At 45.3% G+C, this 27,134-nt stretch overlaps 1 protein-coding gene across 2 annotated transcripts; it reads left to right on the plus strand.

Annotated features, from left to right (window-relative positions):
* Positions 1-1,657: 1,657 nt before the first annotated feature.
* On the plus strand, positions 1,658-26,870 carry SCPEP1 (serine carboxypeptidase 1). 2 transcript variants are annotated; one of them, XM_083727584.1, is made up of 13 exons: positions 1,658-2,054; positions 8,225-8,370; positions 9,371-9,460; positions 10,896-11,055; positions 12,808-12,878; positions 13,564-13,636; positions 13,778-13,815; positions 14,522-14,650; positions 15,791-15,884; positions 16,436-16,549; positions 19,512-19,649; positions 23,027-23,190; positions 25,360-26,870. In XM_083727584.1, exons 1-13 carry the CDS (start codon positions 1,673-1,675, stop codon positions 25,423-25,425), a joined length of 1,665 nt encoding a protein of 554 aa, XP_083583710.1. In that variant the 5' UTR covers positions 1,658-1,672; the 3' UTR covers positions 25,426-26,870. The 2 variants fall into 2 exon arrangements, with proteins under 2 accessions (XP_083583710.1, XP_083583711.1); XM_083727585.1 differs by having other exon boundaries at positions 10,896-11,051; positions 12,804-12,878.
* Positions 26,871-27,134: the final 264 nt, after the last annotated feature.

Here is a 27,134-nt window from a genome sequence, read left to right on the forward strand (position 1 = left end):
GACTAAACCGCTTCTGGTGCAACAGAAAACCGTGACAGAAACCAGAGCACACGGAAACGCCGTTTACTTTCCCGCAACAGTGGTATCTATTTATCTACTGTATTTTTCGCCCTATAGGACACACTTTTTCCCCTCCAAAAATGAAGGGGAAATGTGTGTGCGTCCTATGGGGCGAATGCAGGCTTTCGCTGAAGCCTGGAGAGCGAGGGGGGTCAGTGCGCACCCACCCCTCTCGCTCTCCAGGTTTCAGGAAGCTCTCCGCTAGCCGTGGGAGACGCAGCTCTCCCACAGCTAATGGAGAGCTTGCTGGCACCCAGAAGCTTGGGGCGCGCTGGGCTCAGCACGCCCCAAGCTTCGGGCTTCCCCTGCCCCAGCCCCGCACCTGGGGGGGGGGATTTTTTTTTCTTTATTTCCCCCCCAAAAACCTAGGTGCGTCCTATGGGGCGAAAAATACGGTACTTGCACTGGTGTGCTTTCGAACTGCTAGGTTGGCAGGAGCTTGGACAGAGCAACAGGAGCTCAGCCCGTTGCACGAATTCGAACCTCCAGCCTTCTGATTGGCAAGCCCAAGAGGCTCAGTGGTTTAGACCACAGCGCCACCCGAGTCCCTTTTTCCTCGAGCTATAGAGTTGAACCACAAGGGTCATCCAGTCCAACCCCCTTTTGGCCAACCCCACCTGGGCCATATTCCAGCCGCAAGAAAGTGTTCATGCTGCCAGGGTGCCAAACCACACTTATAACACGCCCGCAAAATAGAATAATAGAATTGTAGATTCAACCACCTGCAATGCAGGAATATGCAGCTTTCCCACACAGGGATCGAACCTGCAACCTTGGCATTATCAGCACCATGCTCTAACCAGGCTGGGTCAGCAATGGCCTGAACTATTTCAGATTCAAACACTGAATGGTTCTTGAGGATCAAAACAGGGAGCAAAGGTTGGTGGACTTGTAAAAGGGCAAAAGAATATTGGGAAATAATTTATAATTAATTGAAAAAAATGTTTAAAAGTACTTTCCCAAAAAACCCAGAGTCCTTTTAGTTGGGGATAATCCAGATGGAAATTCCCATGGGTCAGAAAAGACTATGTATGCTACTACTGCGGCCCGTGTTTTGTTAGCTCAAAAATGGGAAACGATTGAGGTCCCAACTAAAGAAGAATGACAACTTAAACTGATGGAATTTACACAGCTTGCAGACTTAACATAAAGAATAAGAGAACAAGAGGAACATACGTTTAAAGGAGATTGGAAAATGTTTATTGAATATATGGGTGAAAACTGTGTGCACTTGAAAACATTGGCAGTGTTAAGATAAATTCAACTGTGTAAATAAGTTTTGATGGATGTAATAATGGAGTACCAAATGATTTAGTTTATGTGAAACATGCAGGGATTTATGGCATGCAAAATGAACCATGGAAAGAAAATAAGTCATTGATAATTTTAAGGTGGTTTAAATGAATATTCTAAAATGTAAAACTGAAAAACTTAATGAAAATTATACAAAAAAAAAAAAAAGAGCGCAAAGGAGCGAAACGGATTAGGCAAAACCAGCTGCGTCAGCCACGCAGGAAACTGGTATTGCAGCACGATCGGGTGCGAAACCCAGCAGATCTTTAGCTCTCTCATTTGCATAACCAAATTGCTCCCGACGTAATTAAGCACCTGCATGTTTGACAGCGTGCTGCTGGCATTCCTCCGCGCAAACTTGCTCGCGCTGAAACGAAGTGTCCCTCATCCATCTTGCCGCAGAGTGTCAAAACGCTCGCCCCACCCACGGTGCAAACGCGCAGAGCTTGCAGGAACTAGCAAGTGGAAATCAATCCTCGGCTGCACTTCCCCGGCTAAGGCGGAAAGGGGGCGGCTCTTGCCCGGCTGTGCCGCCCGCCCGGCTCCCTTAAATAAAAAGGCGCACTTCCCTCTCGCAGAAACAGCTGACAAGCAGACAGAGTCATATGACCGCCAGCCAGGAAATCGCCGGGCAAGAGCAGAGATGTTGCTGAAACTGCCGCACGCGATCGCGCTGTTTTCTCTGGCCACTTTGGGCTCAGGTGAGTTTTAAGGGGAACTGACCTCTGCAGCTGAGTGTATGGCTTTTCCTGTGTGTTGTTTTAAGCTCTTACCAGAGGGGAAAACAAACCGCTATCTGACTTTTAGAAGACATCCGAAGGCAACCCTCTTTAGGGAAGTTTTTTAATGGTTGATGTTTTATCGCGCTTTTAATATTCTGTTGGGAGCCGCCCTGAGCGGCTGGGGTATGAATATTTGTTGTTGTTATTCGCAATTAAACTGAACTGAAAATGCACGCTTACTTATTATTTCCCAGCTACTTACCTCTCTTTGGAAGCAGGGTTCCCTGGTATCCATGGGCATAGCCAGGATTTATTTTTATTGGGGAGGGGGGGGGAGGCAGAACCGAATTATCTGTAATGCAAATGGTCAGTTACTTAAGCATTTTTATTTATTTACTTGATTTTGGGGGAGGGCAGATGCACTCCCCACCCCCACCTGCTACGCCCATGCTGATATCTTAAGGAATTTGCTTCTGTTACACCCCCCCCCCCCAGCTGCAGTCCTGTATGCTGGGAGTGATACCTGTCGGACTCAGTGGGGTTTGCTTCTGGTTATAGGATCATAGGTGTAGCCAGAGGTGGGGGCAGCTGCCCCGCCATCAAGAAAATAAATAAAAATACTTAGTAGAGATTTTGACAGATTTTTCCGAGCACTTGGGGTCAAAAGAAAGTAATTTAAAACAACTGTTCTTGAGACATTCCATTCCAAATCTGCTAGACCAGGGGTCAGCAACCTGGGGTCAGCTAGTGTGGTGTAATGGTTAAGAGCGGTAGACTCGTAATCTGGGGAACCAGGTTCACGTCTCCGCTCCTCCACATGCAGCTGCTGGGTGACCTTGCGCTAGTCACACTTCTCTGAAGTCTCTCAGCCCCACTCACCTCACAGAGTGTTTGTTGTGGGGGAGGAAGGGAAAGGAGAATGTTAGCTGCTTTGAGACTCCTTAAAAAGGTAAAGGTAAAGGGACCCCTGATCATTAGGTCCAGTCATGACCAACCCTGGGGTTGCGGCGCTCATCTCATTTTATTGGCCAAGGAGCCGGCCAATAAAGGAGCAGCCCACGGAAACGCCGTTTACCTCCCCACCAGAGCGGGACCTATTTATCTACTTGCACTTTGACATGCTTTCGAAGTGCTAGGTTGGCAGGAGCACGGACCGAGCAACGGGAGCTCACCCCGTCACGGAGATTCGAACCACCAACCTTCTGATCGGCAAGTCCTAGGCTCTGTGGTTTAAACCATAGCGCCACCCGCATCCTTAGAGTAGAAGAAGAAGAGTTTGGATTTGATATCCCACCTTTCACTCCCCTTCAGGAGTCTCAAAGCGGCTAACATTCTTCTTTTCCTTCCTCCCCCACAACAAACACTCTGTGAGGTGAGTGGGGCTGAGAGACTTCAGAGAAGTGTGACTGGCCCAAGGTCACCCAGCAGCTGCATGTGGAGGAGCGGAGACTCGAACCTGGTTCCCCAGATTACAAGACTACCGCTCTTAACCACTACCAAATCCAAACTCTTCTTCTAAGGCCCATGGGCCAGACGTGGCCCATGGAGGTCATTTCACTGGCCCATGAGTCGCCCCCAAACCAAGTTGCCCACTCGAGGGCTGTGCTAAAATCGCGGGTGCACGCGATCCAGCCCACGGAGGGATCTCCGCAGGACTGATCCGGCCCAGGCAAGATAAACTTTGCTGACCCCTGTGCTAGACAGAGCCAGACAGAGGAGGAAAACAGCTGCGTGTCCTGCCCTCCTTAACATAAGTCCTGGGTATAGGATTGCACAATGAGTTTGCTTTTACAGAGAAGCTCTTTCTGCCTGGTGGCCTTGATTACATTCAAGCCAGGTGATCTCTGCAATGCTTCAGAATCTGATCCCTGCAGCTCTCTGTAGTGAAACACATTGGTTGGAACCCCTAAACGGATGGGTTGGTTATCCTCCACCTGATCCTCTCTGCCCACCCAGCCCTTGTCTCTGGATGTGCAGATGCAAAAGGAGGATGGGGCCCCTGGATCTGTAATGTCTGAATGGAAGAAAAGGAATTTTTTGTAGTATTTATGCAGCCTGTTACAGAAAGAAGAGCTTAAATCCTCTGCGTGCACCACAACTAAAAGTGCCAGGGCGATGTCCTTTGTGCCGGGGTAGTCTTTGTGGGGGGCAGTCAGATGTTATGGGACTCCAGCTCCTGGCAGCCCCAGCTAATACGGCCAGAGCTCAGAGATGGTGGGAACTTGGAGCCTAAAAGCAAGTACAGGGCATTGAGTATCCACACTAGGCAGTTTTCATCACGCCCCCTGCTGCAGCACATTAGCCAACACATGAATGGGGAACTGTGGCACCCCAGATTTTGACCTTTAACTCCTATTGTCCTTGACCATTAGCTATGTATCTGTCTCAACAGTAAAAGACATTAGAGCAGGCTTCCTCAACCTTCGCCCTCCAGATGTTTTGGGACTACAACTCCCATGATCCCTAGCTAGCAGGACCAGTGGTCAGGGATGGTGGGAATTGTAGTCTCAAAACATCTGGAGGGCCGAGGTTGAGGAAGCATGCATTAGAGTGATGGGTACCAGAGCAAGGGTGTTCTGGTGGTGGCCCTGTGATTGCGGAATTCATTCCCCATCTTTTACCTTTTTAATGTGACAGGCTTCATTCATGTCCATTGTTGTACTGATGACTTCTGCTCGTTTTTATGGGCAGTAATCTAGTTTTTAACTCCACGTTGTTCGTTACATGTTTATACTTTGCAATTAGTGATAGGAAGGTAACTGTTCCCTTAAAAGGCAGTCTACAAATCGGTCAATAAATCAGAAATAAATGTATGTGTGAAAGTTCTGCGTGTTTGCAGGATTTGCCCTGTGTTTCCAAAGTGACCATCCTGTGCATTCTTCATAGGAGTAAATCCCATGGAACACAGGGAAATAAAAAAGTATAGAAACACACACCGTGTACATTTTTTACTCTCTGGGACTAAATTTGTCAAACTTCCACCCCCTCACCATTAGATTTAACAATTAATTGAATTCAGCAGGGGATTAGATTTCCAGCATAGAGATGGAGCTCTGGCTGGCTCTGGCTGAATTTCTGCTGAAAGAATTCATAACAGCCACGTGAGAAAAAGGTGGCACAGTTTTCTGGGAGTAGTCCATTCACAACCATAGCTTTACACCTACAGATGGGTGTGGAGGCTACTCTCACCCAGAGCAGTTGCATTGACTGTTGTGGCATCAGTTTCTGGGGGAAGGCTGAATCCTATTGGTGGAATGGAGTGAGCGACAATCAAGGTTTTATTGGAAGCCTACATGGCAAAAACTTGCCTAGGAGCTGGTTTCTACGCCTGTGTTTATCAAGCTGCAGTTAGTGGGGCGAGACTGAAATGTGACAACCCTTCCTGTTTGCTGAAACAGCTCCACACCAGGCCACTTGATGCAGTAATGGCTTCCTCAGTCTCAGCCCTCCAGATGTTTTTGGCCTACAGCTCCCATGATTCCTAGCTAGCAGGACCAGTGGTCAGGGATGCTGGGAACTGTAGTCTCAAGTCATCTGGGGGGCCAAGGTTGAGGAAGCCTGATCTAGTAGGACGAGATGGTAAAATGGGTCTGCCTCGTCTGACTGCAAATGGAGAGCTGCACTACTAAATGTTGTGTGTGTGATCTCTGCAAGCAGAAAACTAGAACAGCAGGGAGATAAGATACAGAACATTTCTCCCCGATGTGTTAGATTTCTTCTAGGGAGTTCTTAAGAGGTGGAGCATTCAGAAATGCCCTACATGCACTCCGAAGTACAGTGGTACCTCAGTTTTCGAACATCTCTGTTGACAAACATTTTGGTTTTCGAACGCCGCAAACACGGAAGTAAATGCTTCGGTTTTCGAACATGCCTCGGAAGTCGAACATGCCACGCGGCTTCCGCTGAGTGCAAGATCCTGAGGCCTATCTGTCGGCTACTGAGTTTTTGGTTTTCGAACGTTTCAGAACTTGAACGGTCTTCTGGAACGGATTCTGTTCAAAAACCGAGGTACCACTTTATTAAGTCCAAAGTGGTAAGAAGCCATTTCGCCACCTCATTTCTGCTGGATGTGTGAACCAGACCTCAACCTCTTATTCACATCCATTTTCATTTCAAAATGCATAAATTTATTCAGGTATGTCCCAGAGTAACAGTGCTCTAGAATGCCAGAGGAAAAATACATACCGTATTTTTCGCTCTATAAGACGCACCAGACCACAAGACGCACCTAGTTTTTGGAGCAGGAAAACAAGAAAAAAAATATTCTGAATCTCAGAAGCCAGAACAGCAAGAGGGATCGCTGCACAGTGAAAGCAGCAATCCCTCTTGCTGTTCTGGCTTCTGGGATAGCTGCGCAGCCTGCATTCGCTCCATAAGACGCACACACATTTCCCCTTACTTTTTAGGAGGGGAAAAGTGAGTCTTATAGAGCAAAAAATACGGTAGCTTCCCGGGGTGTAGACAGAACACCCAGTGCCTCTGAGTAATGTGACAAATTCTGAGATATAATCCAAGCGAGATGATTAAGTACACAGCTGTGGGGGTGAAGGTCAATTAGTTATCTCCTTTCCCTGATTGGTTGTGCCTAGAATATCCTAGCTGTTCACATGACTTTATGGAAAGAGCTGTAGGCTGCCTTTGCCGCCCCTCTCTTCTGCTATCAATGTTCTTGAAATGTCCAGGGCCAACTGAGGTGACTGCCCTTCCAAGTTATGGTGGTTTGTGCTGATGCACAATGGGACTTGCCCCCCTTCTCCTTTCCCTGTGTGTCCCCTGCACCATGCCCAAATCTACTCCAGAGGAACCCCCCAAATATATTTAGGTGGCTTGGAGGAGAGTGGGAGGTTGTTCTGTTGCACAAGCAGAAATCCTTATGGTGAATGTTCACCTTAGCGCTGTGCGGAATACAACCCAAATTATTGCATAGGCAAACTCCGGCCCTCCAGATGTTTGGGACTACAATTCCCATCATCCCTAGCTAACAGGACCAGTAGTCAAAACAAAAAAAATTCCTTCCAGTAGCACCTTAAAGACCAACTAAGTCAGTTCTTGGTATGAGCTTTCGTGTGCATGCACACTTCTTCAGATACACTGAAACAGAAGTTTCCAGACCCTTCTATATAGTGAGAAGGTGGGGAGGGGTATTACTCAGAAGGGTGGTGGGATTGGCAGATAGCTGTGATGAGCCTGTTGACGACTCTTAACGACTGCAATAGGTCTTACAGGAAGAAGCAAGGGGTGAAAAGGTGAAAAATGGCTTTGTCATGTATAATGAGATAAGAATCCAAGGTCTTTGTTCAGACCAGGTTTCTCCATGGTTTTAAGTTTGGTGATAAGTTGTAATTCAGCAGCTTCTCTTTCCAGTCTATTTCTGAAATTCCTTTGTAGTAAAACAGCTACTTTGAGATCTTGTATAGAATGTCCTGGGAGACAGGACCAGTAGTCAGGGATGATGGTGATTGTAGTCCCAAACATCTGGAGGGCTGGAGTTTGCCTATGCCTGCTTTAAATCACACCAAATACCCTTTTGCAATGTAGCCTTGAACGTCTCTAAGAGTAGGCCTCAGGGCTTCTGCAGATACTCTGACCTCAGCTTGTGGTTTGTCTGAATTGCCTAAGAATCCTTTGTGAGGGTGTGTCTAGTAATTTTTCAGCGACGATCTGGCATGCTTTTTACGGATACGAGTTGCACTGTGCGATACCAGCCTGACTCATTGCACAAGTAGCAGTTTCTCAAGAATCGTTGACACAGTGATGGAAGAAGCAGCTTTGTGTGTTGAAACAGGCTGAACGTTGATCTTTGTACAGTGGTACCTTGGGTTACATACGCTTCAGGTTACATACGCTTCAGGTTACAGACTCCGCTAACCCAGAAATAGTGCTTCAGGTTAAGAACTTTGCTTCAGGATGAGAACAGAAATCGTGCTCCAGCGGTGCGGAAGCAGCAGGAGGCCCCATTAGCTAAAGTGGTGCTTCAGGTTAAGAACAATTTCAGGTTAAGAACGGACCTCCGGAACGAATTAAGTACTTAACGCGAGGTACCAATGTATTGGAGTCAGAAGGGTTCCTATCCATATTTATTATGTCAAGCGCATACACCACCTTTCTATAAAGTGTAGCAACCAGTGTTTTTTTCTCCTCCTTTTCAGCTGTGTATTTAGAGGAACCAAAAGAACCGAAGCAGGCATGGGGGTATGTCACTGTCAGACCCAACGCCAGCATGTTCTGGTGGCTGTACTATGCCGACAGCCCTGCAAAGAATTTCACGCAGCTCCCTCTGATCATGTGGCTTCAGGTAAATTCGGGCAGGATATGGGGTGTGATTTGCAGAAAGATTATGCTATCAGTTTACTGCGGCGGTCAGCAGCGGATGGTGCTGTGGTCTAAACCACTGAGCCTTTTGGGCTTGTCGATGAGAAGGTTGGCAGTTCAAATCCCTGTGACAGAGTGAGCTCCCATTGTTCTGTCCCAGCTCCTGCCAACCTAGCAGTTCGAAAGCTCACCAGTACAAATAGATAAATAGGTACCACTGCAGTGGGAAGGTAAACGGCGTTTCCATGCACTCTGGTTTCCGTCATGGTTTTCTGTTGTGCCAGAAGCGGTTTAGTCATGCTGGCCACATGACCCGGAAAGCTGTCTGTGGACAAACACTGACTCCCTTGGCCTGAAAGTGGAGATGAGCGCCACAACCCCGCAGTTGCCTTTGACTGGACTTTACTGTCAAGGAATCCTTTACCTTTTACCTAAAACATTGTTATAGATCAGTGTACAGTGGTACCTTGGGTTCAGAACTTAATTCGTTCTGGAGGTCCGTTCTTAACCTGAAACTGTTCTTAACCTGAGGTACCACTTTAGCTAATGGGGCCTCCTGCTGCTGCGCGATTTCTATTCTCACCCTGAAGCAAAGTTCTTAACCTGAGATAATATTTCTGGGTTAGCAGAGTCTGTAACCTGAAGTGCCTGTAACCCTAGGTACCACTGTATTGTGATGTTTTAGCTGGTGAAACATCATGATGGTGAAAACCAGATATCGCCCAGCTCTACTGGTTGATGTTGAACTCCAACTCCCATCAGCGCCAGACTGCAAAGCCAATGGTCAGGGATGATGGGAGTTGTAGTTTAACATCTTGCAGTGATTGCTGAGGAAACGCAATCCATGTTCAGCCATTGGAGAAACCATCTACCTCTGATGACCTACTTCATAGGGGTTTTGTGGAGACAAAGAAGGGAAGGGCTATAAAAGGTTTATAATCTGTTTTTCTCTGCTTTCCCCCCTAATCTGTGTGGTTTTACAGGGTGGCCCGGGGGCTTCGGGATCAGGATTCGGAAACTTTGAAGAGATTGGCCCTTTAGATAGTGATCTAAAGCCAAGAAAGACAACTTGGGTATGTATCATGGCTTGTGACTAGAAGATTCATTTCCTACCCACCCGTTGTTGTCTAAGGAGTTAACCATGCTTGCTCACATGATTATGAGATTAAGCAGGAAAAAGAGTGTCCCATGGAATTTAATACAAATGGCTTTTCCAGATCATGATTTCTACACGTTGCAGTTGGTCATGCTATATTGCAATTTCTGTTTCCCGTTTCTGTTTTCCTTTGCCCATACAATATGTGAGCTTTAGGATCCTTCCTGCATGTTTTCAGCTTGGAACCAGAGTTGGCACTTATTTTATTTATTCACCTATTTGTAAAAATATTTAAATACTGCTATATCGCAGAAATGTGTCTGCAACAAATGCAACAATAAAAAGGAGACTATTTGGAAAATAACTGTAAACAAGTGAAAACGCTAGCAGGATTAAGGTAAATTCAATGATATAATATATAAAAAAGGAAGAATAAAGGGAGAAAATAAACCAAAAGGACATGTAAAAATGTGCAGGAATGGTGGGGAAATTAAAGGAATCGGGGAAGGGGAAGGGGTTGAATGTTTTGTCATAAAGAAAGATATTAATGGTGGAAATATATATTTGAATGTGAATGCGATTTTGGAGATGGTAATAATGGAAATGATATTTTAAAAATGTGATAAAAACAAAACAATGGAAGTTTCAACTCTCCAAGATCCTTTTAAACGAGCCCAACAAGCAGAAATGCAGTGGGTGAAACATCTTCCTGAGTGAAAAATGGAATCATAATTCCAGAAAAAGCCTCACTTGCTTAATTTCTGTACATTATGTGGGTGGTAAAAGTCATTGTCAATGTTGTGGTGGTGGTGGTGTGTGTGTGTTTCACAAAATTAGCTAGCCTCAAAGGCTTGTTGCTGCTTATGCCGATAGTCAAAAGCATGCGTTAAAGAGTTTGTACTATGGCTTTCTTCATATATATATTTACACACCATCCTCTAAAACCTCAAACAATGCAGTCAAAAAACAATGACCTAGAACAGGAGGGGCTTTGTTTCATCCGGGTCAAAGACCTGGTTTGGCACACCCCACACATTTGCGTACACACACACACACACGCACACACAGAAACAGAGGCTGGGAGCCTCAATGGCACCTCTCTAGCGGCTTCACCTGGGCCAAAAAAAACTGGCTAGCCACACACACACACCTGGTAGCTACACCTCTGAGGAACAGTCCACTTATGGGGCATCAAAATTATTTTCCTTGTTTTGCCCAGTTTGAATCTATCTGTTGCAAACATCTGAACCTGATGGAAAAGGGAAATTTGAGAACTTTGGGGAGGGTTTTTCTTTACCAAATGCTCTGTTGTCAAGTCATCTTTAGCCACACTACTGCTTATTCTCTCTCTGTGTGTGAGTTTTGCCGGTGTATATATAGAAGGCTTACTCTGTTTTCTTTTGGTGATGCAGCTGCAGGCAGCAAGCTTGTTGTTTGTCGATAACCCTGTTGGCACTGGATTCAGCTATGTGAACGATACGCTTGCGTACGCCACAAATCTCTGCACAGTCTCCACGGATCTGATGGTGGTTCTCAGAGAATTCTTCAAGTCTAAGCCCGAATTCCAGGCAAGTGACCAGATAAGGATGGAATAATTTTAAATATTAGGTAGGAAATGTCACTTCTACAGCTAGAGCTGCAAGTAGTCCACTGAATGGCCACATGAGCCTAGAATCGAGTGTCCATGTAGTATAAAAAATTAGAAATTACTTGAAATAAACAAATAGGCATAGGATTAAATTAATTTACAATTAAATAAATGGGATTTAGAACGTTAAGAAAAGTGAGTAAGATGGACTATAATTGAAATTGTTTTAGTTTAATAATGATATTGGAAAGCTGTTACTTTTAATTACAAGGAAACTCAGAAGGGAGAGATTTGAGGAAGTCAACCAAGATGTTTGGATTTGTGAAGAATTAAGTTTGTTGTTATTGTTTATCTGTTTATTGTTCCCCCTTCCCCCTCTTTTTTTTCCTTTTCTCTTTCTTCTTTTTTCTTTTTTTTCTGTTTTTGTGTATCATCTTGCTTTGTGGTTTGTGTTATCATGGTGGAAATTCTAATAAAAAAATTATTTAAAAAAGAGAAAAGAATCGAGTGTCCAACATTTGCCATTTTGAAGTCAAATGTACATATTATGGCGATTACTTATGACACTATTATCTCTACCCACCATCCCTGCCGTGATGTGTGTGACACAAGGTCATTGGTTACATGGTAGAATTTGGAAGTATTTTTACTTCCAGTTTGATTAACCACAGTTTAGGGTTCCTCCAGACCCCAAACTGCCATTAATCTGAAAAAATTGGCAAGTCTTTAAACCAAGGGTTATGACGGTGGGTTGTTGTAACAAACCATACTTGGGCTCAATCTCAGTTTAGGGTTCAGACAATATGCTGAACTATGATGAATCAAAGGAAATACTCCGGAAATCGGGAGAGATGGGAGGAGCATGTGAGCTCATTCCTGTCTCAATAAGCCATTGTTTTATCATGACATCTGAATGCCCCTCTTCTGTTGAGAATTTCCCTACCCTGCAAATGACGCTCTATGAAAAGGGGAAGTATACGTCCATTTTAGAATCCCAGTTTTGTGTTTTTAAGTTACTAGGCCGAATGACTTTCCAGAAAGGTTTGAGAGTTTCCAAAGCCATTGTAGAGTACAGGGATGGGAGCATGAGAGTCTCAACACTTTGTTTATTTCCTGCTCTTTTGCACTTATTGCCTCACATTCTTCGCTTCCTCAAATCGGGCAATGTGTTTGAGGAAGTCTGGGGAAATCAAATCCCTGCTCAGCTCATTTAGTGACCTTAGGCTGAGAGTGATTGACCCCATCGTACCTCACTGGGTTGTTGCAAGAATGAAATGGAGGAACTAGGTGCCCTGGGCATTCTAGTCCTTGGTTTTTCAGAAGTGAAAATCGGAATACATAAGATCTCATGCACATCAGTCCAATTTGGTATACTCAGTTTATAGTGGAGGAGTTTGTTTTATCTTTGGAAAGAGAATGTGGCAAAAATCTGATGACCACATCCTCAGAGGGGACCCTATAGTTCCCATAATCCCTGACTCTAGGGCATACCGGAGTTGTTCAGTGATGTATATGGTCACTATCCTGCAGTCTTATTTACCCTTAATGATTGCAAATGGAAGTGAAGATTTTATAATCTGGCCTCACACCTCAGAACAGTTCAATTTCTGGTGCGTTTGGGGAGGAAGGAAACACCGAAACTTTTATTTTTGTCTGTTTGGAGACGAGGGGCAGGCGAATAGAATGTACGGTGCTCAAAACCTTAACTGCTTTCATGGGATTTCTCTTGTAGAAAGTCCCTTTCTACATCTTTTCAGAATCGTACGGAGGCAAAATGGCTGCTGGCGTCGCTTTGGAACTGCATAAGGTACGTGGATCAAACCTTTCCCTGAGGGCGGGCAGGGGGGAGGCAATAACTTGTGGCCCTCCAGAGGTCACTGGGATACAGCTTCCCTCATCTCTGACCATTGGTCATGCTGGCTGTGGCTGATGGAGTCTGAAGGGCCACAGGTTCCCCATCTCTAAAGAGACTGGATTCTTCCTTAGCAACATGCCTCTTCTCATGGGGGCTAGCTAATAATCATCCGCCACCGTTGCCCCCAGTCGTGGAATACAGTCGTACCTTGGTTCTCGAACGCCTTGTGACTTGAAAGTTTTGGCTCCTGAACGCCACAAACCCGGAAGTGAGAGTTCCAGTTTGCGAATGTTTTTTGGAACCCAAATGTCCGACGCGGGTTCTGCAGGTTCTCATTCAGTGCAGGAAGCTCCTGCAGCCAATTGGAAGCCACACCTTGGTTTTCAAACGTTTTCAGAAGTCAAACGGACTTCCGGAATGGATTCTGTTCGAGAACCAAGGTACGACTATACTGGCTGCCTCTCTGTTTGCTCTGAAACAGCACCCAAAATCTACAGGCCTTGTTTATAGGTCCATGTGTTCTTGAAGGTGGTACTGTCAAATTGCTGGTGCCCTACTCAAAATATTACATATTGTTTGTATTGGTGTAGATCTCATTTTACACAAACTCTTGTTGACTTTTTTTTCTTTTTCAAAGGCTGTTCAAGCTGGGACCATAAAGTGCAATTTTCTCGGTGTAGCACTTGGCGATTCGTGGATTTCTCCTCTAGGTATGTTAATGGGAGTCTTGAGAACATCTCTCCTGTCATCCTTGTAATCAGGGATTTTTTTCAGCCGGAGTGAATTTAGCTGGCTCTTAAGGAAGTCTATCGCATCATGGAGACTCATGATTTTTCTTTTTTGCCCTTTAGATTCTGTGATTTCCTGGGGACCTTACCTTTACAGCACTGTAAGTGTTTACTCTGTCCATGCTTTTTGCAGTTTGTTTTTTACTTTTTCATGAGAACCGTCAGATCTAAGGCCCATCCAGCCCAGAATCCTTGTATTTCCATAGGCAGACGGTCATATTTTCATGTGAAATGCAAAAGCCACTCCCTCTTGTTTGGGCTGCAGTACTCTCAGATGCTAGGGCGGCCCCTTATACTGTGTACACACCATACATTTAAAGCACATTCTCCCGCCCTCCCAAATAATGCTGCAGGTTGTCATTTGTTAAACTCTGTGATAAGTAAACTGCAATTCCCAGGATACCTTGTGTTTGTGTGGGGTGCTTTATAGATATGGTATGTATGGAGCTTCAGGCATCACCGAATAAAAGAGGATTCGGACTTGCATAAGAATTACATGTGCTAATTTAAGTGTATAGATAAAATTTTTGAAATACACAATATGCCCTACCTTAGTGCAGAATACTATAACTTGATGTGTACCTGGCCTTTCTCGGGGTGCTAAGTGTTGATAAGCAACTTCAGGGTCCCTGCTGTCTCTTTTCTATAGTTCTTGATCTTTAACCCATCCTTGGACCACGCATCCTTTCTCATAGAGGATTGTCTTCTTGATAGTATAGGTACCTTGTCCCCAGCATATGGCAGGGTAGTCAACACATCTGTCATATGATTTTCATGTATGTTCATTTTCCCTATTTTGCACTGCAGTCTTACCTTGACGATAAAGGTTTGAAACAAGTGACCACAGCTGCCAAAAAGGTCCTTGATGCTATGAATAAAAGGCAATTCAAGCTGGCTACATTGCTTTGGAGTAAGGCCGAAGATACCATAGAGGAGGTAAGCTTTGTAAGGAGTTTGTGTGAGCAGATTAGACAGAGGTCAGCAACCTAAGGCCCATGGGCTGGAAGTGGCCCATGAGGGTCGCTTAACCGGCCCATGAGCCACCCCCGAACTGAGACGCTCACTCAGCGAGTCCCCGCGCACTGCACTAAACCAGCTCAGCGCGGCACCGGTACTCTTCCGCGGCTCCGGAAATTGCTTCTGCGCATGCCCAGATGCTGGAAATTGCGTCTGTGCATGTCCATGGTGAGGGATGTGGGTGGCGCTGTGCGTTAAACCACAGAGCCTAGGACTTGCCGATCAGAAGGTTGGCGGTTCGAATCCCCGCGACGGGGTGAGCTCCCGTTGCTCGGTCCCTGCTCCTGCCAACCTAGCAGTTCGAAAGCACCAGTGCAAGTAGATAAATAGGTACCGCTCCGGTGGGAAGGTAAACGGCGTTTCCGTGCACTGCTCTGGTTCATCAGAAGCGGCTTAGTCATGCTGGCCACATGACCCGGAAGCTGTACGCCGGCTCCCTCCGCCAATAAAGCAAGATGAGCGCCGCAACCCCAGAGTCGGCCACGACTGGACCTAATGGTCAGGGGTCCCTTTACCTTTACCTATGTCCACGGTGCTGGAAATCGCTTCTGCACATGCCCAGACGCTGAAAATTGCTTCTGCAGAGGCACGATTTTTGGCATCTGAGCATGTGCAGAAGTGATTTCCAGTGCCACGGACATGCGCAGACACGATTTCCGGCGTCGCGCTGCAGCGGTCTGGCCCATGGAAGATCTCTGTGGGCTTGATCCGGCCCATGCCCGGTAAGCCTTGCCAACCCTGGGTTAGTAGTTTTGAAGAAACAGAGACAGTTTAATGACTGGGTGCAAGGGAGGCACAACTCATGACTTGTGGTAGGGTTGCCATATGTCTGGGGTTTTTGTGCAAACAGAACCAGGAAGTGTATGTCAAAAAAAACCCTCAACAACTTTTTGGACAATCTCCTTCCCTAAAAAGCTCATTCTCCCCCACCAAAAAGCTGAATTTTGACTTGTCCTGAGGGAAAACCCAGAGCTGTATAAAGCTGAGGTGTACTGATGTCTTCTGGTGAGAAGCTCTCATTCTTGCTCTCCTCACTGCATTCTCCATTTTCTTTTCTAGTACACGAATGGTGTGAATTTCTATAACATTCTGACTCAGGATACTACTTCATCTACAGCTGCTGCATCCGTTGCAAGCGAAACAGTCCCTGTGTGTAAGTTCAGAGGGAAACGCCCTGTTTGAGGGCAGGTTTATCATTGCCAGAAATATCTTTGTGCCCCAGGCACTTTTCCTCCAACCATCACATTTGGTGGCAGCCATAGGATTTGGGAATTTCCATGTTTTTCAAACGCAAGGCCTCATTTATGGCCTTGGATGCTGCACTGGGTCATATGACTAGACAGGTCATATGACCAAGGAAAGGAAATATTTCTCCTGGGGAATCTTTCCTAGCACCGAATTGCATGACTTGGTGCCAAGCCATGACTTTTTAATTTGTCTTTTAGCTATTAGTTTTGATTCTGCTGCCACTCATGGGAGGTTTTATTGCCATCTCACACTGTCTGATTTCCCCCCAGCTATTGTAGACTTTGTTTTGTTGGTTTTTAAATTTTTGGCCTGCTAGAAATCGCCCTGCAGTTATTGCAACTGAAGGGCGAGGATTTAGGCTCTATAATTAATATGCGTCATCTTTCCAGATAAACTGGCTCATGCAGTCTCCGATGAAAGCCTTTCTCTATTTCTCTTCCCTTCTCTTTCCATAAGTGAAACTCTTCCAGCGTCATGTACAACATCAAAGTAAGGACAAGCTGAGTGATTTGATGAACGGGCCAATCAGGAAGAAGCTGAAAATAATTCCAGACCATGTCAAGTGGGGAGGTAGGGCCAAAACTTCTGGAATAAAGCTGAAAATTTCCTAGTAACAGAAGCGGTATTTTGTATACTCTGATCTCTGGAAAAATGAGGGAGTGGTACTTTTGATAGAGTAGGGATAGCCAAACTCGGCCCTCCAGATGTTTTGGGACTACAACTCCCATCATCCCTAGCTAACAGTGGTCAGGGATGATGGGAGTTGTAGTCTCAAAACATCTGGAGGGCCGAGTTTGCCTATGCCTGTGATAGAGCATTTCCAGTCTGTTTCCCTATAACTCTTCCACTTTTTGAACTGGATTCTTGAGTTACCTTCTACAGTGGTACCTCGGGTTACAAACACTTCAGGTTACAGACTCCGCTAACCCGGAAGTAGTACCTCGGGTTAAGAACTTTACCTCAGGATGAAAACAGAAATTGTGTGTCGGCAGCAGGAGGCCCCATTAGCTAAAGTGGTACCTCAGGTTAAGAATGGTTTCAGCTTAAGAACGGACCTCCGGAACGAATTAAGTTGGTAACCAGAGGTACCACTGGGCAAAGAAAGAAATTGCGATTCAGTGGAAGATCCCATCTGTTCGAAGAGCAGAAGTAGCTTGCATCAAAAGCAGCCCAGTGCCAGATTTATGTATAAGTTAAACAAGCTATAGCTCTCTTGGGGCACCCCCAAAAAAATTAAAGGGGAAAAAACTGGATGTACATTTCCAAAATATAAGATAAAAAACAAATAAAATAAAATCTATACACAACAAGTTTTTTTTGTGTTGTGTAGGCTCCTATGATGTAAGTCATGGGCCCCACCTGCTGGCCTGCTCCCTAAAATATCACTGGTTTGCTCATTTCTATATATAGGGTGCCTACATTCTGCCTGGACTGGTTGCATGGCAGACTGCAGTGCAGCACAGTTGAATGTCGGCCAAGCTGTTGTACCTGTTATCTAATATTAAAGCGTGCTTGTAGACTGATGACCAGGCAGCATAGACTAAGGGTATGAGTCTTATGCCTACTGATTGGTTTCATGTAATACATAATTTGTTTATTTTGATCCCATTATAAAATTACTTTAGAAAAATATTCATCTTTATTATTTGGTAAAGGTAAAGGGACCCCTGACCATTAGGTCCAGTCGTGGCTGACTCTGGGGTTGCAGCGCTCATCTCGCTTTATTGGCCAAGGGAGCCAGCATGCAGCTTCCGGGTCATGTGGCCAGCATGACTAAGCTGCTTCTGGCGAACCAGAGCAGCGCACGGAAACGCCGTTTACCTTCCCGCCAGAGCGGTACCTATTTATCTACTTGCACTTTGACGTGCTTTCGAACTGCTAGGTTGGCAGGAGCAGGGACCAAGCAACGGGAGCTCACCCCATCGTGGGGATTCGAACGGCTGACCTTCTGATCGGCAAGTCCTAGGCTCTATGGTTTAACCCATAGCGCCACCCGCGTCCCTTATTATTTAGTAGGCCTATATTATTATTTACTAGTACAGTTCCCTATTTCCCTCCACTTGCTACTATAGTATTATACAGAAATACTATAATTATATTAAAGGGCCCCATTATCTTCAGTAGCTTAGAGCCTCATCAAACCTAAATCCAGCCCTGCTACAGCCCCACTTGTCCTCAGTGCTCCAGAGCAGATTTGTGGGGAGCAGTGGGGGAAAGAAAGTATCCACTAAAGTTCCCTCCCCTTTCTGCTAGTTGGGGTGTTCCATGGGCAGAAGGAAACTCAAGATCCCAACCAATGGGTGATGGTCAACTAAGTTTTACTCAAGAGTAGACCCATTAAACTTAATGGACATGCCTAAGTTTAAGTAGGCTTATTCTGAGTAAACCTTAGTGGACTACCACCCTGTGGGTTGCATCTAATCTTAGTCATAATTGGAGTACAATGGTACCTCAGGTTACATACACTTCAGGTTACAGACTCCGCTAACCCAGAAATAGTGCTTCAGGTTAAGAACTTTGCTTCAGGATGAGAACAGAAATTGTGCTCCGGCAGCACGATGGCAGCAGGAGGCCCCATTAGCTAAAGTGGTGCTTCAGGTTAAGAGCAGTTGCAGGTTAAGAACAGACCTCCGGAACAAATTAAGTACTTAACCTGAGGTACCACTGTAGACCATGGGTAGGTAAACTAAGGCCCGGGGGCCGGATTCGGCCCAATCGCCTTCCAAAACAGATGGTCTGGGAATCAGCATGTTTTTACATGAGTAGAATGTGTCCTTTTATTTAAAATGCATCTCTGGGTTATTTGTGGGGCCTGCCTGGTGTTTTTACATGAGTAGAATGTGTCCTTTTATTTAAAATGCATCTCTAGGTTATTTGTGGGGCATAGGAATTTGTTCATTTTTTTTCCTTTTCAAAATATAGTCCGGCCCCCCACAAGGTCTGAGGGATGGTTCACCGGCCCCCTGCTGAAAAATTTTGCTGACCCCTGGAGTAGACTCATTGAAATTATTGGACATAACTTAGCTGCATTGATGTCAGTGGGTTTACTTTGAGTAGTACTTAGTTGGACACAAGCCTTTGAGTCTAAATTACATTCTGACCTGATGGCAGTTGTGAATCTTGGTGGAAAACTCTGTCTGTCTTGGCAGGCTTGTTTAGTTTTAAGAGAGCATGTGGAAGTATATTCTTCTCAATTACTTTTCTCGGTTTAATGAGAAGAGCGTATATACATGAAGACTTTAAAATTCGCACTTCTATTTTTAAAAAAATGCAAATTCATTGTTGGAGTTGATACGCAGTTTTATTTGCACAGAAAAAATGGAAGGCGGTCGACTGTTGTTTCTTAAAGAAAGTGCATGCCATTAGATGTTCTGATTTCTTCTCCAACGCACAAAATGTTCTACTTCTCCTTAGCAGTATATCATACAGACTCGGATAACTCAGGGCCTGGCCCCATGAGTGGAAAAGCCACACTGATTATATTTCCTTTCCTTGCCCCTGTCCCTTAATGTTTTTGTCATCATTCTTCCAGGCCAGTCAAAAGACGTGTTTGCGAATATGGCTGAAGACTTCATGAAGAATGTAATAGATATCGTAGACGACTTGCTGGCAGCCAACGTCAATGTTACGGTCTACAATGGGCAGTTGGATCTCATCGTTTCTACCATAGGTAAGGCTATTTCTGAGGGGGCAAGGATCAGGGGTCAGCAGAGATAGGGAGGGTGGCGATAGAGGCAAGGCGTCACATTTTTGAAATCCCATTTGCGTCTCACAGTCATGATACTATATAGTAGCGTTTCCCAAACTGTTTTCAGACTACAATTCCCACCATCCCTGACCACTGGTCTTGCTAGCTAGGGATGATGGGAGTTGTAGTCCAAAAACAGCTGGAGACCCCCGTTTGGAAAACCTTGGTGTCAGTGTTAAACTTGCTTGCTTAGGAGTTTGAATACTTGCTGTGCCCCATTCTGAGACTTCACCAGTCGTTACTCCAATGTTTTCAAAGCTATAAGATCTAGAAACTTACCGTATTTTTCGCTCTATAAGATGCACCAGACCACAAGACGCACCTAGTTTTGGGAGGAGGTAAACAAGAAAAAAAATATTCTGAATCTCAGAAGCCAGAACAGCAAGAGGGATCGCTGCGCAGCGAAAGCAGCAATTCCTCTCGCTGTTCTGGCTTCTGGGATAGCTGCGCAGCCTGCATTCGCTCCATAAGACGCACACACATTTCCCCTTACTTTTTAGGAGGGAAAAAGTGAGTCTTATAGAGCAAAAAATACGGTAATATTTGCTTCCTCCTGCATACCCAGCATACGAGGAGCTGGAAACATGTGCAATGCTGATAAGCCATTCAGGTTGAGTTCTTGCAGTGTGCAGTTGAAAATATGCACAACTGACTGGCTTTCAGGGCCTGTTTCATCACAAGGCAATATGATCAATGCCCTGAGAACACAGATTAACTTGTAGCCATGAGAACTCAGGCTTCTGGAAGCATGCTTGAATGCCTGCCCAAATATTTGGATTATGAACCAGGTTGTCTTGTCCTAGGCTAAAACAAGAACTTCTGCAAAATGTACAAAACCTATACAGTCATACCTCAGGTTACAGACGCTTCACGTTGTGTTTTCTCGGGTTATGGACCACCGAAACCTGGAAGTACCGGAATGGGTTACTTCTGGGTTTCGGCGGTCGCACATGTGCAGAAGCACTAAATCGCGCTTTGCGCATGCGCAGAAGTGCCGAATTGCAACCCATGCGTGCGCAGATGTGCCGCTGCGGGTTGTGAACATGCATCCCGCATGGATCACATTCACAACCGGAGCATCCACTGTATTCAAATATCCACTTTTATGTCGTTATCTCTTTACACCTAAGGCAACATGGTTTGTGGACACCTGACTGGGAACAAGCTTGCTGGCTCAGGTTTGCATTTAAGATGCAAACAACCTGCCAGGAAGAGGTGAATCCACAGCAGCCAATTTAGAAAAGTAATTTTGTAGGCGGTTCCAGAGACTATAATTGTTAGTATCAGGAAAGACAGGGTGGAGACGAGAGGCGGTGACTATAGAAGTCACAGGCATATTCGGTGTGCACACACCAGTTGCTTATAAATGTCTTAAATGATTCCCTGATAGTGTCATGGTTCTCCTCGGGCAGTTGGCAACCCACCTTTTTGTAACGTCTCCATCCTGTTGCCAGTCGAGTCACTCTATTTCAATATTCCTCCCCTTGGTTCCTCATTCTGGCTTGGATTCAGTGCCAATCTGAGGCGTTCACAAAGTAAGGAAGGATTGAACCCTGATTAATAAGAATACACAGAGAGGCTTGAACCAGCAAGACTCTGGGAAGGGTGCGTATAATAGTGTCTGTCGGTCTCCAGCCCCTGGCCCAGGTCGTTTTATTCACAAAAGAATTTTTTACAGTGTGTTCATAAGAACCAATCAGATTTCTTCTGGACATTTCAACAAGCCCCACGTGGGGAAAAGTTAAAGTACCAAAACTAATTAAGCACACATATTTCTGGGGTAAACAAAACAGAACTACAAAGGAGAGCATTTGGCAACCCCGGAGGTGATAAACAAGCAATATACATGATAAAAAGGATGGCTAGGAGGACAGCGATCATTATCACCTTCATGTGAGATCTGTTTCCTGGCCCTAAGATTAACATCCTGGGATTAACATGTCAGAAAGGCTACTTCAAAGAAGCTGCCCACTGTCTTTAATGACCCAGGATGGCTGCCTGGCGAAGCAACTGGCAGTGTATGTGACTGGTCAAGAAAGAGAAATGGAACAGGGATGCAGAGGTGTGGATTGATCAAGAATCATATCAAAATAGTTTAAACCCAGTCAACGCAATGCTTTCATTGCTGACACAGATGGCTTACTCTATATTTGTTATAATTCCTCATAGCAATCCCACCTGATCACTACACCAATCGATAGTGTTTCCTGCACGAGTGCTCTGTCCTCTCTCACCCAGTACAGCCACAAAGAGGAGAATGCAGTTTGTAATGTCCAATCCCAAACTACAGTTTCTTAACAATTCTGGCTTGCCTTCCTAAGATATTGGACTCAGCTACATTAGGAAAGAAACAGTGATTTGAATGTGCTATAAGCATGCAGCACCAGATGGTGCCAGAGAGCAGGAATTTTTTTATACGCCCTTTTCCATAGGGTTTTAAAAATATTTTGTTATAATCTAATTTCTGACTTATTTATAGTGGTTCCCACCCGCCTGTGTGTAGATCCACCCATTGTCAAGACCAGACATAGGCAAACTCGGCCCGCCAGATGTTTTGAGACTACAGTTCCCATCATCCCTGACCACTGGTCCTGTTAGCTAGGGATAATGGGAGCTGTAGTACCAAAATATCTGAAGGGCCGGGTTTGCCTATACCTGTACTAAGGGATGAGCAAAGATGTATGCCGCAGGGTTAAATGAAAAACAAGTTTCTATGCCAGGCATAGGCAAACTCGGCTCCCTCGACCTGAAAGCGAGATGAGCGCCACAACCCCATAGTCGCCTTTGACTGGACTTAACCGTCCAGGGGTCCTTTAACTTTACCCCCTTTCAGGGTTCCTATGGGCAGCAGAGCTCTTTTTTCCCTTTAAATTGATTACAGTGGTACCTCAGGTTACATATGCTTCAGGTTACGGACTCCGCCAACCCAGAAATAGTACCTCGGGTTAAGAACTTTACCTCAGGATGAGAACAGAAATCGTGCAGCGGCAGCACAGCAGCAACAGGAGGCCCCATTAGCTAAAGTGGTGCTTCAGGTTAAGAACAGTTTCAGGTTAAGAACAGACCTCCAGAACGAATTAAGTACGTAACCAGAGGTACCACTGTATATTGATTATTGCAGGGCTGGGGGGAAGGTTTGGTATTCCAGGGTCTTCTAAAACAGATAGAAAAACCTAATGAGGACATTTCCCGCTACCGCCACCATTTTTTGTGGAGTGTGATGTCTGGCAAAACAGGACACCTCTTTCTTACATGAGCATTTTCTCTCTCTCTCCCCCCCCCCTCAATTATCTGTTTAGGCCAGGAAGCGTGGCTGCGGAAACTGAAGTGGCCCATGCTGAAAAAGTTTACTGCGCAAAGATGGAAGCCTTTATATGTAGGCTCAGAATCCACAGCGACGGCCGCTTTCCATAAGTCCTATGAAAACCTGGACTTTTTCTGGATTCTGAAAGCTGGGCACATGGTAAGTTAACTTGTATGCCTTGGAAAAGAAAAAAAAATGGAATACAAAGAAGAATTTGATTGCTTTAAATTGGATGCTCCTGTTGCAGTTTTTTCAAGGAGTTACTTTGTTGGCAGTTGCAGTACATCATTTTTGGGTGCAATGACTCGGAGAGCAGGGATTTAGCACAGTATGGAGAATCTTCCCTTATGCTCCCATGCAAGGTGCCAAAGGAAATAATTATAATAGCCGTCTTAATATTTCACAGAACAAGGAACACGGAACAATTGAGTTGAAACCTTTTATTGGTCCAGCTGGTTTTATAAAATACTGCTAGAAGCTTTCAAGTTGCCAAGTATCTTGCTTCAGGCCTGTGTGTTTAAGAGAGAGAAATACATAAAACCTAATAGGTTATATGTGACTAGGCTGATAGTCATAACAGTTCCACAAAAAGGCACTCAAAATAGGGTTGGGGGCTGTTTATTATCGAGCCAAGGCTAGGCTACTTCTGGTATGCAGGTGGTGCTGTGGTCTAAACCACTGAACCTCTTGGGCTTGCCGATTGGAAGGTCGGCGGTTCAAATCCCCGTGACGGGGTGAGCTCCCGTTGCTCACTCCCAGCTCCTGCCAACCTAGCAGTTCAAAAGCATGCCAGTGCAAGTAGATAAATAGGTACCGCTGTGGAGGGAAGGTAAATGGCATTTCTGTGCGGTCTGGTTTCCGTCATGGTGACCCATTATGCCAGAAATGGTTTAGTCATGCTGGCCACATGACCCGGAAAGCTATATGTGGGCAAACACCGGCTCTCTCGGCCTGAAAGTGAGATGAGCGCCACAACCCCACAGTCGCTTTTGACTGGACGTAACCGTCCAGGGGCCCTTTATACTTCTGGTACCTGCCTGGGCCTGAATAAAAACTACAAAGGATGAAAGGGAAAGGGAAGTGAACACAACTGCTTTGTCCTTAAGGGGTCACGTCAAAATGACTAAACCCCATAGTTAGGGGGAAACCTGAAATCACTAACTGCCAGCAAAAGACAAATCTCATGATGTTGCAGTAGTCGCTGCAGTTCTGTTTCTTGCAGTGTGGAAGCGTGGAGCGGGACCAATGGTGATTGGATAATTTATTCAAGATGGCAGGCTCCCATAAGTTGAGACCTTTCATTAGACGATAGTGATATGATGAGATTGCATTCAGTAGGCCTCAGATTTCTCTTACGGTTCTCTACCTACGCCAAAAAATACTGTGTGTGGAGGGGAGGGCAGCATTACCCTGGCATCTCTGGATCACTGTCTTTAAATGATAAGAAATCCTGAGCTGAACAATATTATAGCTGGGGTTTGCCCCCCCCTTTTCTAAATGACTAATCATTAGCTGTGCCTACCTGTGACATTCTCTCTAGCTGCTTATATCATCATCATTTATTCAGTTTTCACACCACCCTTTATCAAAAGATCCTGGGGCAGTGAACAACATTAAAAACATGTTACAGAACATCCATAATAAAAACATAATAAAAAAGCATAGTGACAGACAGACAAATAATAAAATACGGTAGTTAATAGCAGTCCATGCATGCCAACATGATGTGATAGTAAGAGTCCTGAATTATTATTATTATTAATAGTTTGTAGATCGCCCTATTCCCGCAGGTCTCAGGGTAGTTCACAAGATCAAATCACAAGATAAAATCAAAATCAAAACAAAAACAACCCCCCAAAACCCCAGCCACATTATAAAAGGCTATTACAGTTGTACCTTGGGTCCCAAATGCCTTGCAAGTCGAACGTTTTGGCTTCCGAACGCCACAAACCTCGAAGTGAGTGTTCCAGTTTGTGAATGTTCTTTGGAACCCGAACATCCGATGTGGCTTCCGATTGGCTGCAGGAGCTTCCTGCAAATCGGAAGCCGTGCCTTGGTTTCAGAACATTTTGGAAGTCAAACGGACTTCCGGAACGGATTCCGATGACTTCCGAGGTACCACTGTGCTTGGACCTAGGAGACTAGGGTTCAAATCCCCACTCAGCTGTGAAGCCTATCTTCTCTCAGCCTAACCTACTTCATGCTGCTGATGCAAGGATTAAATGGAGACAGGAAGACGTGTGTTTGTGTACGAGCTCTCTGGAGAAAAGGTGGAATAAAAACGTAATAATGGAAAGAGAGTAAAGATCACGTTCCTCTCCTTAACAGGTACCAGCTGACCAAGGAGATATGGCGCTGAAAATGGTCAAGATGGTGACCCGCCAATGCCGCTAAGAGAACTGGGGCCTGCTGGCTTGGCTTTCTCACAAGAGCGCATCATGCTGTTGGAATGTTCTCATTGCACACGGAACTTGCCGGCGGGACAGTAGCTCTTCAGGGCGGTTGAGTCTTTTCCCTATATGATATGCTATGCAAGGCATTTTATTTTTTTTAAGCATTGCCTTTCACACTCCTCTGAAACCATAGCCTCTGCCTCCGCAGTACCCCCACTGACCTTCGGTACGATAAAGTAATTCACCGAACATCGGCTTTCTGCACTTTTGCCCCTTAAAATGGGCAAGAGCTTAGGATCAACTGAGGTTTGCCGTGCCCCCAGAGGATGAGTGAAAAGCAGAGGCTCTGTTAGATGAGCCCTTCTATTAAACCACAGCATTTGCTGTGAATGACTCAGGACAACCTTGTATGTAGAAAACACAAAACAAGGCTAGGATTAGAAGCCACTTTGTAGTCAGGCTGGGTGGGGCTGTTTGGTTGACCCCGGAGACAGAAGCCCATGTGGCACCAAAGTGCACAGGCTCGTAAAATGTGTCGGGTGGGGATGGGGAAATGCAAACTATGATAGGGATATTTTATTGCATCTAATTTTAAGGTGACTGTTTTTTTACATATACGCATTCAGAAAAGCACAGGCAGTCTGGGCTTGCAGCCCTAGCTTTAAACTCCCAAAGATACCAGTCTTCCTTTTGCAACCTCCTGAAGCTTGATCTACGGCACAAAGGTCTGAAACATGGCCGTGGGGAAACAGGCCACAGCGATTGCAACATCAGCGCCCCTGTTTTTCACTGTTGATGCAATTGAGGCTACAGTCTTGGGCAGAGGGACCAGCAGGGAACAGGGCAGCGCTTAACCCTTGCACTCCTGCCCAGTTTCCCCACTTGAACTTGACCCAATGGAAACGATCTGAGCAGTAACTCAAGCTGTTGTTTAAAAACTCAGCACAACATTGTAATGGTGGTGTGGGTTTTTTTTGGTAGGTAATCTTTCCTGTGCTTCACATTTTCTTGTTAAATTGGGCAGTAAGGGCAGCTGCTGCCACCCTAATGAGGACTAGTTGCTAGGCTTTTTTCATTTTTGCTGTTTACAATCCCTCCTTGAAAGAAACGAGGCCCTCAGCCAGAAACTCCCAAGGTGGGTATGCAGATCTCTGGACCTTTGTTGCTCCGTGAAATGGGAAGATGAAGGAATAGGTCTTGCCAGATGCTGCTTTGCGTTGTCCTCTTGTGGCTGTCCCGTCGCGCCCGCGCCCCCCCGAGTTCAGAAGTCGATACAGCAGCACCCCAGGATCAAATTGCAATACATCTCTCGAACATTTGTCCAGGAGGAGAGCACTGTGTCTTGTTCAAATATGCCGGATGTTGGAAATGGAAACCCATGTTGCTTATTTATGTAATGCATGTCTTTCTGATGACTCTGAATAAATAATAAATGGATGGAAGCCACATTTGCATGATGCATATGAACTCTGCACGCAGCGCTCTTCAAAACAAACACTTAGAGACAATTATATGTTTCTGGTGAATACTTCTCCATAGTCCATTAACATATATGTTAAGGTTTAGATGTCCACCTTTGTTTACTAAAACAGAGCTTCCGTCGTTCTCAGTCTGCCTGTTGTGGCGGCCTAGGTGTTGTGTATGCCCTGATGCCATTATTTCTCTGGGTTTGGGATAGAAACCAATTTACCTACCTTCCTCGAAACCAGC

This window comes from Podarcis gaigeae (assembly GCF_964106915.1).
Source record: "Podarcis gaigeae genome assembly, chromosome: 2".
Taxonomy (NCBI): Eukaryota; Metazoa; Chordata; class Lepidosauria; order Squamata; family Lacertidae; genus Podarcis; species Podarcis gaigeae.